The sequence below is a fragment of the Scardinius erythrophthalmus genome (assembly GCF_964197995.2).
Source record: "Scardinius erythrophthalmus genome assembly, chromosome: 14".
Taxonomy (NCBI): Eukaryota; Metazoa; Chordata; class Actinopteri; order Cypriniformes; family Leuciscidae; genus Scardinius; species Scardinius erythrophthalmus.
Window position 1 is genome coordinate 7,499,672 of NC_138234.1, and position 17,176 is coordinate 7,516,847.

A 17,176-nucleotide genomic window follows, 5' to 3' on the forward strand; every position below is an offset into this window, starting at 1 on the left:
TCTTAATCAACATTCAGTTGGAAAACAGAATAAAACTCGAGCGTTTAAGTAAGTGAACACACATCTCCAACGCATACTGCTCCCTGACGTGTCAACGGTGGCTTTGGCCAGGTGTTGTTTATAGCATAGGGGGTGGAGCTTTAGATTCTAGAGAGCATTTGATTGGACAAAAGATGTGATGAGAAGCTAAAGTCCGCGGTGATGTCATACAAATCTGTGATCTATTTTAGCAGAAGTGAAAGACTGTAAGTTTTGAATGCTTACAATTCGACAGTTAATGGGTTATTTCAATTTATTTGTTCTTGTCTAGGTGCTTAGGTTTTTCTTAATTTTATTGTTTGACGAGAGTCAGAACGTAGGCTCACTATTGGCCGACGCTGGTCATGTGTGTGATGCTGGCCAATAGTGAGCCTACGTTCTGACGTACAACCGAGAAGCGTTGCGCTGTTACACTACGTGAACTCACTCAGAGGAACACACAGATGAAAATTAAGAGTTGAATAAAGTCGTTTTTTTTGCGCACAGAAAGTATTCTTGTCATTTGATAAACTTAAGGTTGAGCCACTGTAGTCACTTAGACTATTTTAAACATTGTCTTTAACTTTCGGGGCCGGTAGATTTTCTTGCAGCCTATGGAGGAGTGATCCAGCTCTCAGATTTCATCAAAAATATCTTAATTTGCGTTGCGAAGATGAACGAAAGTCTTACAGGGTTTAAATAGACTGAGTAATTACTGACAGAATTTTCATTTTTGGGTGAACTAACCCTTTAAGGTTAACATATTCATACTGAAAGCTAAAAAAGTTCAATTATGATTTCAGTGGGCCTTGATTTCTAGTGAAATTTCACTAGTATTGGTACTAAAGAAATCTTGGAATCGTGACTATCTTTCTCTGTGAGCGATGTGAGATTCTTCTCTTGTTTCCCATTTTCTTTTCAAGTTCTCTTTTAATGAAAGTATCAAAATAATGATAATATTAATAAACTTTATTATAAAGCGCCTTTAAAAGCAACTTCTCAAAGCGCTGTACACAAAATAAGCAATACAAATGTAACATCAACAATTAAATGCTAATTTAAAAAAATATCTACCTTAAAAAATGTCATAGCTCTGAGCTTCCCTAAGATCAAGCGGAAGAGAATTCCAAAGGACAGGAGAATATGAAGAAAAAGCCCTGTCACCCATAGATCGTAAGCGTGTATGAGGAACAACCAACAAGTTTGATTGTGAAGATTGCAGTCTCCGAGTTGGGGGTTGCAATGCTTTATATGTCAGCATCATAATTTTAAAATCTACTCTGAATCTGACTGGAAACCAGTGTAAGGACTCCAAAACTGGAGTGATATGATTGCATACCCTGGACCCAGTCAATATCCGAGTTCTGTACATATTTCAGTTTGTTCAGTGTGGATTTTAAGACTCCAGCTAAAAGGGCGTTACAATAATCTATCCTAGAGACGTCAAAGGAATTCATCAGCTTTTCAGCTACTGAGAAATTTAGCATAGGACGTAATCTTGCTATATTTCAGAGGTGAAAAAAAGGATGATTTAACTGTACTCTGGACAAAAGAATCAAATGAAAGACTAGTATCAAAAATAGAGGCCAAGCGATCGCAACAAATGACCAAGTGGTGACAGATAAATATTAAAGAGCAGAGGGCCCAAGACTGAGCCTTGGGGAACACCAGTGAGAACTGAGCTAATCTCAGACCTGAAACTGCCCATGGAAACGAACTTAGAACGGTCGGTGAAATAGGATTTAAACCACTTCAAAGCTGTCCCCGACACCAAAATCTTGTTCAAGGCGGGCGAGTAATAGACTATGATCAACAGTATCAAAAGCTGCACTTAAATCAAGAAGGATGAGAATGGAAATTACACCAGAGTCAGAAGCCATCAACAAATCATTGGTAACTTTTACTAAAGCCGTTTCAGTACTGTGGAATTTACGAAAACCTGACTGAAGAGGTTCAAACAGGTTATTAATTGTAAGATGGTAACACAAATGAGAGGTACTCAAGTATAATAATAAGTGTTATGTAGGTGTTAATAAGTGTTTCTTCGTGAGACTTCAGCTCCACTTGCCTGTATATAAAAGAACACAGATTCACAAAAGGTAAAAGTAAACCGGATTGATGTTACTCAAAGGCTTGGAATTGCAAAAAATAACTAAATATCTTAAAATGTAGGATGTTTCTCTTCACATTTAATACAATAATTCATCTTTCCTAAAGAACCTGCACATTTAAATGCTTGAAATATTATTTAAACAAATTATTCTAAGTATATAATACTATAAAATGTGAACCACACACAAACATTTATTGAGCGCACAGATGTGAATCTATTTTGCAGTCAGACAGATTCGGGTCATGTAGTTTCTCACCTGTGTATCGCGCTTCGTCCTGTTCGCTTCTGGAGGAAAAACAACAAACTCTATTAAACACTTTACTTTGGTTAGAGTAAAAAAATATCTTTTAAAGATGTTTTTAAATCTCATATTTCAATCTTATTAAATCATGTGTACAGTATGTTACACTCACCGTTCCTTCTTGCTCTGCGCTTGCAATAACAGCAAATCACAGCAAGAATCAGAAGAAGAACAGCGACAGCGACAGCAACAGCTGCATATATTCCTGGCCAGAATGGAGTCGGACCTGGACCTGGAAGAGCTAAAGACAGACAGTTACAAAGTGACTAATAATTCAACTTCAACAGTATTTTTGTCTGATATCCATTTCTACATGTTTCTACTTTGGTCATCAGTTGTATGATGTTGATTTAAGCAGTAAATGGCTCCATCTTGTGTGTTTTTGAAGAACTAGCAGCTAAACCAGCATCACACACTGTGAGATCAACTGGAAACACCAGCACAGAAACAGACTATTTATACATTCATTTTTCATCTTAATAACATTAGTTCACTTTTTTTTTGCATGTGAAGAATTCTTTTGTCAAACAGATCTCAATGAAAACATTTTTTTGTGTTAACTTCAAATCCACTGCACTTTGGATTCTTGGTGAACTAAAAAAATAAATAGATGTATTTAAATTGACGATAATAAAAGGTGATAAGAGATGATATTGTCCAGAACAAAAGAGTTTAAACTACCACCAATAGAAAAAGTTAAAGCTATAAATTACAGTTTAAGAGTAAATGTGTTTGGGACAAATTAGCTACAATACAAGTCGATAGTTTTGGTAAGATTTTTCGAAATTAGTCTCTTCTGCTCGGTTATGACAATTTTAAAAAATGGTTTTCTATTTTAAAATGTAATTCATTCCTGTGATCAAAGCTGAATTTCTCGCATCATTTCTCCAGTCTTCAGTGTCACATGATCCTTCAGAAATCATTCTGATATGATGATTTGATGCTCAAAAAACATTCATATTATTATCAATGTTGAAAAGTTATTTAGATTTTTATTTCAGGATTTTTTTGACGAATAGAAAGTTTAAAAGAACAGCATTTATTTAGAAACAAAAACACATAGAAACAAAAATACATAGAAAACATCTATTTTAAAGTGCAAAAATATTTCACTTTTTTTTTTTTTTTTTTTATGAAATAAATGCAGCCTTGGTGAGCAGAAGAGACTCCTTTCAAAAACATTAAAAATCTTACCGACCCAAAACTTTTGACTGGAAGTGTAGATGCTGTGTGTGAATTAATATACAGGTAAAGAGAAAACACCCCACTGAATGTCACTGCAAAAGTATTAAACACTTTAATGATGTGATTTAAATGGACAAGACTTGCTTTTAAACATGAAGACTCACCATGAACAGAAACACTGAAGATCTTTTCACTGATTCTGCTGTCGCTGATGATCATTAGTTTATAAACTCCAGAGTCTGTGTTTCTGGTGTTTGTGAAGCTCAGAGATCCAGTGTGATGATACAGCTTCAGTCTGTCTCTGAATCTCTCAGTAACTTCATTACACTGAACATCTGTACTACAGATAAAACTGGAATCTCTAATGCTTGCATTTTCTCCAGTGATTTCAGCGATGAGAATGCCCATATAATACCATCTAATCAGTAATTGTTGGTTTGTTAGAACACCAGTGTTTAGAATTAAAGGATCTCCCTCCATCGTTTCTTCCGTATCAACCCCAGACACACCTGGAGAAGAAACGATTAACATTAGTCGAACAAATGCATAATAGTGCTTTGAAAATGCTTTTTCTACATGTCATAAAGATTGTAAGTAGAGAGATATTTCTAGATTCACGGTGAACATTCACTTCATGAACATCATACAACCATGAATAAATGTGTTTTTGAAGAAATGATCTTTATGCTGTGTGTGAATTAATATACAGGTAAAGAGAAAACAGCCCTGAATGTCACTGCAAAACTATTAAACACTTTAATGATGTGATTTAAATGGATAAGACTTGAAGACTCACCACGAAAAGAAACACTGAAGATCTTTACACTGAATCTGTTTCTGTTGTTGATCAGTAGTGTATATTCTCCAGAGTCTGTGTTCGTGATGTTTGTGATGATCAGAGATCCAGTCTAATTATCCAGCTCCAGTCTGCCTCTGAATCTCTCAGTATTATTACACTGAACATCTGTACAGATCTTACTCTGATCTCTGTTGATTAGAGCGATACGAATGCCATTAAGATACCATGTCATTCTGTCTTGTTGGTGTGTTTGAACACCAGAGTTTAGAATGACTGAATCTCCCTCCATCCCGGACACTTTATCAACACCAGACACACCTGGAGAAGAAACAATTAACATTAGCCAAACAAATGCATAATAGTGCTTTGAAAATGCTTTCCTACATATCATAAAGATTGTGAGTAGAGAGATATGTCTGGATTCACGGTGAACATTCACTTCATGAACATCATACAACCATGAATATTATGATACTGCCATTTCCCAAAACATTAAGATCCAATTGAAGAATTTTTTTTTATCATTATTATTTTACCGTTTCAATTGTAGACTTAAATAACATGTTTTCATTTACACTTTTATTCACCCACATTGCCACTAGTAACAACTGATGACATCACGGCTTGATCTTTGCTTGATCAATCAGCGGAAAGAGGCGTTTTATTCCCGCTCGTGTAGAGATGGAAAAATACAACGTGTTTATCTAGTTTGGTTTTATTGTTTTTCCATTTGGCGGATTACAACAAAGTTTGATGAAAAAAAAAAAAAAAAAAGATTTGCAATTTCTTTCTTTATGTTCATGAGAAGGGTTGAATATGTGATAAATGAACGATTTCTTTGTTTTTCCGTTTAAGACAAAAACGAGAAAACAAATTATCCGAAGGTACACGGACCAATAAATAATGTCACTGTAAAAAGTATTAAACACTTGTGTGATGTGATTTAAATGGACAAGACTTGCTTTTAAACATGAAGACTCACCAGTAACATAAACAATGAAGATCTTTTCACTGAAGCTGCTCTCACTGGTGATATGTAGTGCATAATCTCCAGAGTCTGTGTTTCTGATGTCCATGATGGTCAGAGATCCAGTCTGATGATCCAGCTTCAGTCTGCCTCTGAATCTCTCAGTATATTCATTACACTGAACATCTGTACAGATATTACTGAGATCTCCATTGATCCGAGCGAGGAGATAGCCAATATACCAATCAATATTTTCATGTTGGTGTGTTTGAACACCAGTGTATAAAGTGACTGAATCTCCCTCCTTCACTGCCACTCTAACTTTATCAGCGGCACCAGACACACCTGAAGAAGAAACAATTAACATTAGCCAAATAAATGCATAATAGTGCTGTAAAAATGTTTTCTACACATCATTAAATAGTGTTCAGATGTCTGTATTCATAATGTAACACAGAAGAACATAATTGATTTACACTGTAGCATCTGGACCAATCAGACACATACAAATGATTCATTATCTAATATCCATTCACCATCAAGACCACATCAGCAAAGATCAACTGGAGCCTCAACAAATTGCATCAGGACAGTTTAATTCAAATGGGCGAGACATGCAAGTATCAAACTTAGTCTCATTATTTGATACATTAAGTATCCGTACCCCTTTAAAGAAGGGCGTGTTAGAACTAAACTGATGGTTTGCTCAAGGCTGTTGATCTGCTGACAAACAATGATTTCAAACAATGCTATAATTTCTTGCTTTCCTGTATTCTGCTTCAGCTCTCTTTCCCTTGGTAAACTGTATGCATGTATGTGTGTGTATGTTAGAGTAGTTTAAGTGTTTAGACTAGTTAATAAAATCTTGTTCATGTCACACGTAAAGTTGTCTGTGTCTCAAGCTCATAACTGGAGTCACTAATCATAGTTTTTGTTTACTTGCTCTTAGTAGTACTGTAAATTAAGAAAGACATTTCACATGCCCCGGAAATGTACATTTCTTAGAGTTAATAAACAATTAATCCTGAATGTTCACGGGACAAACAGGCTAATTGATTGTAATATTAATTTACGACATTTAGGTAATTATATTAACTGATCCAAATATTCATAATCAATTATAACCAGTTATTATTGATTATTAATATTTCATAGATCTAATTTGATACAACACTTTCACTCATAAGACAAAATTCACGAGGCTCATGGAGCAACTTATGTTCAACTTGTGTTATCTTACAACACATGGACATTATGAGTATTACCCATAAAAATACGTTAGAAAAAATGTGCCATTTTCCCAAAACATTAAGGTACGATGGAACGTTTATTATTGTAATCGTTATAATTTTTACTGTTTCAATGTTACACTTAAATTAAATTATGTTTTCTGTTACGCTTTAAAGCTACTTACACTACATTCGATGCACATTTGATCAGTTTATGCAAATCACGGTATGAAGCCATGTTACTTTTAGTGTTTTTTATACCATGTCACTACAACTGCACATTGATAGGGACATATTTAATATAATTTAATATTTTGTCCATGTTTTGAATGAAGCTGGGCTGTGCCGCGAAATTCGTTCATCGTTCATTTTTATCGTTGACCAGAAAAGAGATAACGGCTTACATTGATGGAGTAGAAGACAAAAAATACATGAATATCCGTCGAATATTATAAAGCTAATAGAGCATATTATGAAACTTTGTCGGTCGTTTTACCGGGAAAAGAGTTAGTAATGTATGATTGTCTTACCATGCAGACGTAAGCACACCAACAGTAAGAAAAGAGATCTAGAGACATGCTTCATTTTCGCTTTTTGCTCAAAGATGAACGCAGATTCAGTGAAGTAAAAGTGATCGGTTGTCATGTATTAGTGGCGACCAGCACCGTTGAATAACAGAGTTAGGACACTCCCTTACGTTCACACCGCCGCCGGACAGCACCTCAATGCACTACACGAGATCCAGGGGGCGGAGTTGGATCCACATATAAGGGGGTGGAGATTGGTAGGTTTAGGGCGGTATATGTAAGGTGGGAGGAGTTGGATCTGGATCCGACTCCTCCCCCTGGATTCATGTTCTGCAATGAGGACCATCTCCCGCCGGCGAACGATATTTTTTTTCCCAGGATGGTAGGGGAAGGTAGGTACCGCCTTTTCCGCCTCTGATTGGCTAGAAGGGCTCTCCTCCGATTGGTTATTTGATTTGGCCGTGAAACGTCATCTCACGTTCATGGCAGACTGTGGGCTAGTATATTTTGATCGTCTTTACAACATAAGTAAACGAAGTCAATCCAACATTGCCTAAGGGAGAGCGGGTGACAAAGTAACGCTTTTTTACTTTCTCAGTTTGTGTAAATCTACTTGGTTCATTTATTTTTTCCCACATTCATTTCCCTCATGTCTAGTACAATTATGTGGTTTTGTTTTATTAATAGGCCTACAGTATATACTTTTTTTCCGAAAGAATGAAAGTGAAATGTGACAACATGCCCCATAGGTGGAGTACATTGTAACATGTGTGGGGCACATTGTAACATGACATATGACAGCTTAAAATGTTATCTGATCTAATAAAAAAATATACAAGACAAACTAAAATATTTTCTTAATTAAATACAATTATTAACTTTTTCATATAAAATAATGGCATTTTTTAATAATTAAATATAAAACTCATTTTTGAGTTTCGACTACAAACACAGGAAAACACAGCTATACAACATAGTTCAAAACAAATAAAAACTAGTAATAATTTCTGAACATTGACTCTCAGTCTTTATTCACCTTTTTCTCACGTTTTCTCAATAAAATTAATAAAAGTATAGAATATAATAGCATATTTCTAATAGGGGCACATTGTAACGCAGTGTTACAACATGCCCCCGCCTGCACAACTGGGATTTAAACCCGGAGAGTGTCTTCTGCTAGTTAGCGAAGCATTAAAGAGCTATCTCAACTGTTAAATAACATATTGGAGATTAAAATAATATCAGATTTGTCTAATTTTAAATAAACACACAAAAAAAGAAAATTTAACTTAACTAAGAAATTTACTTTTGCGATGGTTTAATAAATGTCTATGGATATCTTTCAAAAAAACAATATATATATATATATTTTGGCGCAATTTTTCTCTATATAGTGTTCATATGGCAACTAGTAAATACACCAAGTTTCGTCATGCTAGCATGTGTGGAAGTATTTAAAACAAGTGTGTTACATTGTGCCCCGCGCTGTCCTACTAAGATAAGCGCTATATGTGCGTGTCTTTAGATTTATATTCCAAGTTCACAATTTCATAGCCTGTTTAGATCGTGTTTAGATTAGTAACATTGACAACCACTGTTGAAGAATTTCCCTCATGTAAAAGTCTGAATGCTGTAATGCCCAGCAGAAAATACTCACAAATGGAAAAGTACCCAAAAGTCTGTAAATGCAGGTGCTGGGATGCCCCTGTACCTGTGGAGTTGAATGTGGATTCTGGATCTTCCGTTTCCATTCTGCCAAAATCTGTGTATGAAAAACACTTTAAACAAGACTCTTTGCTGCCTCCTTCTGTGAAATTGGTGACGTATTCACGAGATCCAATACCAGTGCTTGGTTGTCTACCTGTTACTGTTAACTGTAATACGTCAATCTTTATAGTTGAATGTGGCACTGCTCTTCTTGGAATAGATTTAAATAATGGATTGCATCTCAAGTTTGAAGGTTCTTCCATACTTCCAGGACCGGCTTAGTCTTCAGCCCCTGTAATGCGACTTTCTGCTTCTGTGCCTGTTGCTAAGCTAGGATGTGCATAAGGCTTTGTGCATAAGGTAAAGACTTCTCCAGTGGTGAAACCTGTACGTCAGAAACTCAGAATGGTTGCCATTATCTGTTCGAAATGCTGTCAGTGATGAACTTCAACACCTTCTTGACTTGGGTGTTATTGAACGAGTGGATGTATCACCGTGGATTTCTCCAATTGTAGTTGTTCAGAAGAAGACCGGTGGTATTCGCATGTGTGTGGACCTGCGAGAACCAAATAAAGCTGTTGTTGCGGACAGTTATCTTTTGCCCCATGTTGATGAGATGATGTCTATGCTGCGTGGAGCAACTGTCTTTTCTACAATTGATTTAGAGAATGCTTATTTCCAGCTTTTGTTACATGAAGAAAGTCGTGATCTGACTGCATTCATCACCCATGAAGGACTATTCAGATTCTGTCGAGTAGGCCTACCTTATGGCCTTGCTTCAGCTCCATCTGCGTTTCAGAAAATGCTAGCAACTGTACTGCAAGGATTGCCAAACGTAATTATCTTGATGTCATTGTCTGGGGACATACAAAAAGTGACCATGACCACATCCTCAAAGTGGTTATTCAGCGCATACACGATGCAGGCTTACAGTTGAATGATTCAAAATGTCACTTTAATAAAAGCAGTTTGCGCTTCCTTGATCATACTGTATCTGCACAGGGTATTCACCCAGATGAGGATAATCTTAGTGCAATGCTTCATGCTCCTGTTCCTAAAGATGCACATCAGCTCTGTTCCCTTCTTGGATTGTTGTCATGGTACAATAAATTCATTCCAAATTTCGCTACAGTTGTAGAACCATTTCGTGCTTGCATCAGCCAAGGTTCTGAGTTCAACTGGTCAGATGAGGCTCAGAAGAGTTTCAGTACTGTAAAGGAGTTGTTACTCCAAAGCCCTGCTTTAGCATTGTTTGACCCTAACTTGCCCACTGTCGTTTCAACGGATGCATCAGATTATGGACTAGGTGCTGTATTCTCTCAAATTCATAAAAACTTTAGCATGTGTCTGGGCTGTTGAAAAATGGAGAACTTACCTCTGGGGTCAAAAGTTTCTTCTACGTACGGATCATCAGGTCTTGATAGTGCTCCTCTCCTCTAAAGGCACAGATCATGCTGGAATGAGGATTGCGCGTTGGGCAGAGCAACTCTTGTGTTTTAACTATGAGGTGAATTATTATCCTGGCTCTCAAAAGCAGGTTGCTGATTATCTTTCACGCCTACATTTGCCTGCTTCTGATGAGGATTTTTCCGATACTGAACCGGAGTTTGTTGCATTTTTTGTTGCAAGTACGTGATGAACTTGCTGTGCAAATCTTCTTGTTGTTCCTGTTGCATTGCGACATGTCTTGGTGAATCTGGCCCATGAAGGTCATCAAGGAATAGTGCGTACGAAACAGCGCATTCGTGAACTTTACTGGTGGCCTGGTATTGACTGCTTGGTTAAGGAACAGATCAAGAATTGTGAAGTTTGCTTGTCTTCTGATAAGGTTACAACTGTTCGTGCTGCACCTTTACAACCTGTACCTTTTCCATCTATGCCATGGGAAAAAGTGGCTGTTGACATTGTTGGCCCATTTGAAACCGCTACCTGGGATTGTCGGTACTTTATGACATTGATTGACTATCATAGTAAGTGGCCAGAATAGCATTCACTTCAATTACAAGTAAAAATGACTTGACGTCAGTTTTCAGCATATTTGGAAATCCTCATTACATTGTATCTGGCAATGGATGTCAATTGAAGTCAGTGGAGTTTGCTGCATTTCTGAAAGATCGAGACATTCAACACATACATACGTCAGTGTATCATCCAGCTGCAAATGGAGCTATTGAGCGATTCCATCGAGTACTGAAGAGTTCTGTTCAATCTGCTATTCTGTCTGGAAAGCCATGGAAATCAACAGTAACAGAGTTTCTTCAAACTTACCGTGCTACTCCCCATGCTGTTACTGGACGGTCTCCTTCTGAATTACTCTGTGGCAGAAAAATGCGTACTCGTCTAAATGTTCTCCCTCTTCCTATAACTTGTAAGGATCCTGCTGTGAGTCAGAAAGTGTCATTGTCTCAAAATAAGATGAAGATGTACACAGACCTCAAACGAAGAGCCTGTACTCCTGAGCTCAAACCTGGAGACTGGGTGCGTATAAAAATTCCAGTTCATATTCCAAAAGGACATCCTTGATTCTCAAAGCCTTTGAAAATTGCATATCAACTTGGTCCATGCACTTACCAGTTATCAGATGGGAAAAATTGGCATGCGTCTCATCTTTCTCCAGCTTGTGCACCTGTGGAAAATGTCATTGAGATTGAACTGGTGTCCTTGCCCCTCCAGTCTGTTCCTTCCTCTACAGTTTTGCCTAAAAATGAACTTGTGAACTTGCCTAATCAAATTGCTTTTCCATCTGTTCCTGTAAGGTCTTCATCACGAGTGAAACGCCCTCCGCGTTGGTTGCATGATTATGTCACTTAGTACAAAAGACATTGATTACCTTCTGCTAAATGAGAAATTAATTCTAGTTCTAATATGTCTGGTTACAGAATGTAGAATATATTGTTAAACTAATTGAATTGGATATAAATATTGTATAGGTTTTACCTATTGCACCAACTATGTATTTTGGGTGGAATTTACAGTTTTGAGTAAAGGGGGAATGTTGTGTTTATGTACTTGTCAGGAGATGGCGCTGTAGTCCACATGTTGTTACCTATAGAAGGTGTAGAGTAAGAATGGAAGTTGTTGCACCCATAGATATCATAAAGGCTAGATGTCTCGTCCGCGCTGCTGGCCAATGGAGCTCGACATCCGCACACGGCGGCCATCTTACCACAGGGTGCTCGCTCACTCATAACATGGTGCATGTACTTTTAAATAACCATAACTTGCTCAATTTTCTACTGATTTTCAAACGGTTTGGTTTGTTATAAACGTCAGAGATGTAGCTATTATACTGCATACATATGAATAATTATGTTCAAAATGTTTTAGCATTCAGAATTATAGCCACGTTAATAACGTTTGTAAGAAACCAAACCGTTTGTAAATCCGTCCAGATTTCAGCGAGATCAGAGGATTTGTGTGCGTGCTGCTCACTCGCCTTAATTCACAGAACCCTGTCCTAAGTTGGCCGCCGGTGATGCCGGAAGTGACTCCGCCTTAAGACATCTAGCCTTTATGATAGGGTGACCATACGTCCTCTTTTTCCAGGTCATGTCCGGCCGGGATTTCGAGATCGCCCAAAATATCCGGGATTCGGCTTTTGCTTTCTCGTCGCCATTCATTTTGTTTACATGCACACCTTTTGATTCAATAGGACTGAATTAATTCCGATTGGTGAATCTGAATGTAGTGTTTACATGAACGCTAAACAAGTGATCGGTTGCTAAGAAAATTCCTGTGTTTTCGTCTCGATCGGGATCCGTGTGAAGCAGAATGCATGACCTGCAAAGCTGGCATGTACGTGTCAGTGTCAAATAATGTAATAATGTAAACATAATGAATGGTGACTGTAGAAAGCAAAAGCCGAATCCCGGATATTTTGGGCGATCTCGAAATCCCGGCCGGACATGACCTGGAAAAAGAGGACGTATGGTCACCCTACTTTATGATATCTATGGTTGCACCTGCTGCTTAATCATGTAAACGCCTGGCACTGTTGTATTGCTTGTGGGTTGGAATAAACCTTGAAGAAGAAAGAAACGTTCTTGTCTTCATGATTACCAGGACTTTTCTCAATTCCAGTCCTCGTGACCCACTGCTCTGCACATTTTGTATCTCTCCCTTATTTAACACATCTCTACCAGATCATCAGCTCGTTAGGAGAGACTCCATGAACTGAACTGAGTGTGTCAGATAAGAGAGACATACAAAATGTGGGTCACGAGGACTGGAATTGAGAACCACTGACATACATGATGGTCAAACAGCATCAGTGTTTAATGATGAATCTACAGTTCCTCAAACTCACCGCTAGAGGTCATCACACACCACAGATTACATATTTACTCTGACACTACTCGGATCAGACATCTAAATACAACTTAAATAAATGGGCTATATTAACCATAAACAAGAGTCTATAGTGAGAATAATGTGATAAAACAAAAAGCAATATAAAAGAAATATTGTTTATCCCATGTTTTTGAGAGAACAAAATCGGCACATCCTGGGAATCCGGCGCAAAGTAGGCTATTGATAGTAAAAATGAAAGTTGCGGAAACCCCAGCAGCAGTTTAGTGATTAAGTGACATGGCATCTGACGCACAGAAGCCAATGGCACGTCACTATGCATATTTGCACATCCGGTCTTCAATGGCATGTGCCAGTGGATGGCCTGTGTCGGTCAGGGGATCTCTGGATAATCCGTAATTCGTTTGTAATTATAAAACGAAAATACCGTTTTTCTGTTTTTTGTTTCAAAACGAAAAACCAAATAACCGTTTTTGGTGTCAGAATCAAAAAACGAAAAACCAATTAAAAACGGCCCGTTTTTCGTTTTTTGGCGATCATTTTATCGTTATTCCTTTTAGAACAAAGAATGAAGAGAGTCTTTGAACTTCAGTCAATTCGTTTTTCGTTTATAAACCAAAAACGGAATTTCGGCTTGATTTTTCGTTTTTTAGTTCACAGGCAAAAAACGAATAAATGACTTCAAAATTCGTTTTCCACATGTGGCGGCCTGACACGCCCCCTTCCGCCGATTGGTCAAGCAAGTCTGATCATGTGACGTCATCAGTTGTCGCTCAGGTCTATTCATCAAAATAATAGTCCTCTACTATGGCTACAGATTCTTAAACTGTACAGGGCATGTCCTATTGGGCTTTCTTCTGTTTCACAGAAATCTTTACATCAGAAATATTAATTATTAGTCTGCCACCAGCCTGTTTTATTTAGCTGTGTGTGGTGAAGCTGTGCTTGACAGCGCCGAGCGGGAGAGGCTCACTGACCAATGTTCAGTCAGCAGTCAGAACTTTTCTTTTAGACGCTCCGTTTTGCCACGGGATGGTGATTGCAAATACTGTAATGCCAATCGGCTGAGGGTGGGTACTGATGATGGTAAAATACATTTTTACTGAAACTGTAATCATAGCCGCGACCCGCATGAATGAGACAGATGATTGACAGGACGATAGCGGAGGCAATTAAAGGCACAAGATCACTTCTGTTAACAAAAACATAAATAAAAAAGTGTTTAAATATAAGTGACATTGTCTTTGTTTTATTGTTTTTGTTGTTTTTAATCAAATAATTGTGGACCACAAACTGAGCCTTCCAAATATATTTTATGTATTTGTTATAATATGGGTATTTTATAATACAGCATAAATAAAAACAAGCACACGTAATATGTATGCCTATAGGCAAAACACCACAGTTTCTTGGTTTTGTTTGTGTGAACTTTTATCCCCAAACATATTTCTTCATGGGCTCCACGCCAGGGGTCACGCTCAGCACCCCTATACTTCCCATGGTACTAACTGTAATTAACAGTATGCTGACCCAGTTTATATGTAAAATCTTTGGTATATGTAATCTATATGTAATATCTAAAAACACTTTACAGTGTGACGGAAATAAACTTTTCTTAAAGCGTCTTGTATATCCACCACAGATTTATTGACACCCTTCTATCTGTGTTGTATACTGTAATAGACAATTGTCCTGCAGAATGATGAGGTTTTTTGTAAGAAAAACATTGCGAGCAAATCTCGAATTGTTGTTTGAAATATAAATAAACAACGTAAGAGGTTTTAGGCTTTTCTGACCCTGCATTTAGATGTACATTACACACTGTCTAATGCAGCTCAAAGGAGGCACTGTGAATTTGCATAGCAATTTCATCCTAAGAGGCTATTAAATGTGAAGTGACAACATGAAACACTACTTTCAATATATGAAAAAAAAAAAAAAAACACCAGTAGTTGGTGGCAAAAAATAAATAAAAAAAGATATATATATATATGGCAGGATCACTTACTGGTGGAACCCAAACGGAAGTCCAGTCCTGGCTGTATAATCAAACAATAAAAACGAGAAACAATGCATGCCATCAAGAACATTTATTGATTCCACAGGAACTTGATCAAGTTTCCCCCATTTTTACTAATAACTACTTTGTGTTAATTCAGAGGACAGTAAGGCAAACTATTAAGCATGAACTCGAACAGGATCAATTAAGATTTTCAAAGCATTTTGGAACTCTTCTTGGTGGAAATTGACAGCACGTTCAAAAAGAGATGAAATGTCAGGACACTGCATAGAAAACTGCCTCTCCACACCATCCTGGTCCTCTGGTGACTGAAATGGATTCTCCCCAAAGTTGAAACTCATTGAAACACTGAATTGAAAATTAAACAATATTTTTAGTTGCGTCCAGGGCACTGGAGAGACCCGCAGCCTCAGTGATGTTGTACTCTTCGGAGTGGCATTTAGGGCACTGTGTAGATGTTGCCTCCCATTGGTTGACGCACCCCATAATGCTACTGCAGCATGATGCATTATCTCTTTTTGAACGTGCTGTCAATTTCCACCAAGAAGAGTTCCAAAATGCTTTGAAAATCTTAATTGATCCTGTTCGAGTTCATGCTTAATAGTTTGCCTTACTGTCCTCTGAATTAACACAAAGTAGTTATTAGTAAAAATGGGGGAAACTTGATCAAGTTCCTGTGGAATCAATAAATGTTCTTGATGGCATGCATTGTTTCTCATTTTTATTATTTGATTATACAGCCAGAACTGGACTTCCGTTTGGGTTCCACCAGTAAGTGATCCATATATATATATATATATATATATATATATATATATATATATATATATATATATATATATATATATATATATATATATATATATCTTTTTTTTTTTTTTTTTTTTTTTTTGGTATAATTATGTAATCTGCTTATTGTTAGCCTAAATGAGTAAATTGGTATTCAATCATTATCAGGCTGACTTGCCACCAACTACTGGTGTTTTTTTTTCATATATTGAAAGTAGTGTTTCATGTTGTCACTTCACATTTAATAGCCTCTTAGGATGAAATTGCTATGCAAATTCACAGTGCCTCCTTTGAGCTGCATTAGACAGTGTGTAATGTACATCTAAATGCAGGGTCAGAAAAGCCTAAAACCTCTTACGTTGTTTATTTATATTTCAAACAACAATTCGAGATTTGCTCGCAATGTTTTTCTTACAAAAAACCTCATCATTCTGCAGGACAATTGTCTATTACAGTATACAACACAGATAGAAGGGTGTCAATAAATCTGTGGTGGATATACAAGACGCTTTAAGAAAAGTTTATTTCCGTCACACTGTAAAGTGTTTTTAGATATTACATATAGATTACATATACCAAAGATTTTACATATAAACTGGGTCAGCATACTGTTAATTACAGTTAGTACCATGGGAAGTATAGGGGTGCTGAGCGTGACCCCTGGCGTGGAGCCCATGAAGAAATATGTTTGGGGATAAAAGTTCACACAAACAAAACCAAGAAACTGTGGTGTTTTGCCTATAGGCATACATATTACGTGTGCTTGTTTTTATTTAAGCTGTATTATAAAATACCCATATTATAACAAATACATAAAATATATTTGGAAGGCTCAGTTTGTGGTTCACAATTATTTGATTAAAAGCAACAAAAACAATAAAACAAAGACAATGTCACTTATATTAAACACTTTTTTATTTATGTTTTTGTTAACAGAAGTGATCTTGTGCCTTTAATTGCCTCCGCTATCGTCCTGTCAATCATCTGTCTCATTCATGCGGGTCGCGGCTATGATTACAGTTTCAGTAAAAATGTATTTTACCATCATCAGTACCCACCCTCAGCCGATTGGCAGTATTTGCAATCACCATCCCGTGGTAAAACGGAGCGTCTAAAAGAAAAGTTCTGACTGCTGACTGAACATTGGTCAGTGAGCCTCTCCCGCTCGGCGCTGTCAAGCACAGCTTCACCACACACAGCTAAATAAAACAGG

General features: G+C 37.2%; 1 protein-coding gene across 2 annotated transcripts; it reads right to left on the reverse strand.

The window, feature by feature from the left end:
• Positions 1 to 1,524: 1,524 nt before the first annotated feature.
• Positions 1,525 to 7,348, reverse strand: LOC308702311 (uncharacterized protein). 2 transcript variants are annotated; one of them, XM_081385051.1, is made up of 7 exons: positions 7,143 to 7,348; positions 5,399 to 5,728; positions 4,414 to 4,734; positions 3,782 to 4,126; positions 2,545 to 2,673; positions 2,388 to 2,416; positions 1,525 to 2,086 (listed from the first exon to the last, which is right to left on the reverse strand). In XM_081385051.1, the coding sequence occupies exons 1-3, from the start codon at positions 7,255 to 7,257 to the stop codon at positions 4,526 to 4,528; spliced, it is 654 nt and encodes a 217-aa protein (XP_081241177.1). In that variant the 5' UTR covers positions 7,258 to 7,348; the 3' UTR covers positions 1,525 to 2,086; positions 2,388 to 2,416; positions 2,545 to 2,673; positions 3,782 to 4,126; positions 4,414 to 4,525. The 2 variants fall into 2 exon arrangements, with proteins under 2 accessions (XP_081241177.1, XP_081241178.1); XM_081385052.1 differs by lacking the exon at positions 7,143 to 7,348 and having other exon boundaries at positions 5,399 to 5,602.
• Between the last annotated feature and the right edge of the window lie 9,828 nt (positions 7,349 to 17,176).

What these genes read in the sequence shown, in the direction of transcription:
- LOC308702311 (XM_081385051.1), bottom strand. Translation starts at nt 7,257, where the DNA reads ATGACAACCGATCACTTTTACTTCACTGAATCTGCGTTCATCTTTGAG. An exon ending in GGTGTGCTTACGTCTGCATG is followed by an intron (nt 5,729 to 7,142) that starts GTAAGACAATCA and finishes TTTCTTCTTCAG; the next exon opens with GTGTGTCTGGTGCCGCTGAT. An exon ending in CTTCATTGTTTATGTTACTG is followed by an intron (nt 4,735 to 5,398) that starts GTGAGTCTTCAT and finishes TTTCTTCTCCAG; the next exon opens with GTGTGTCTGGTGTTGATAAA.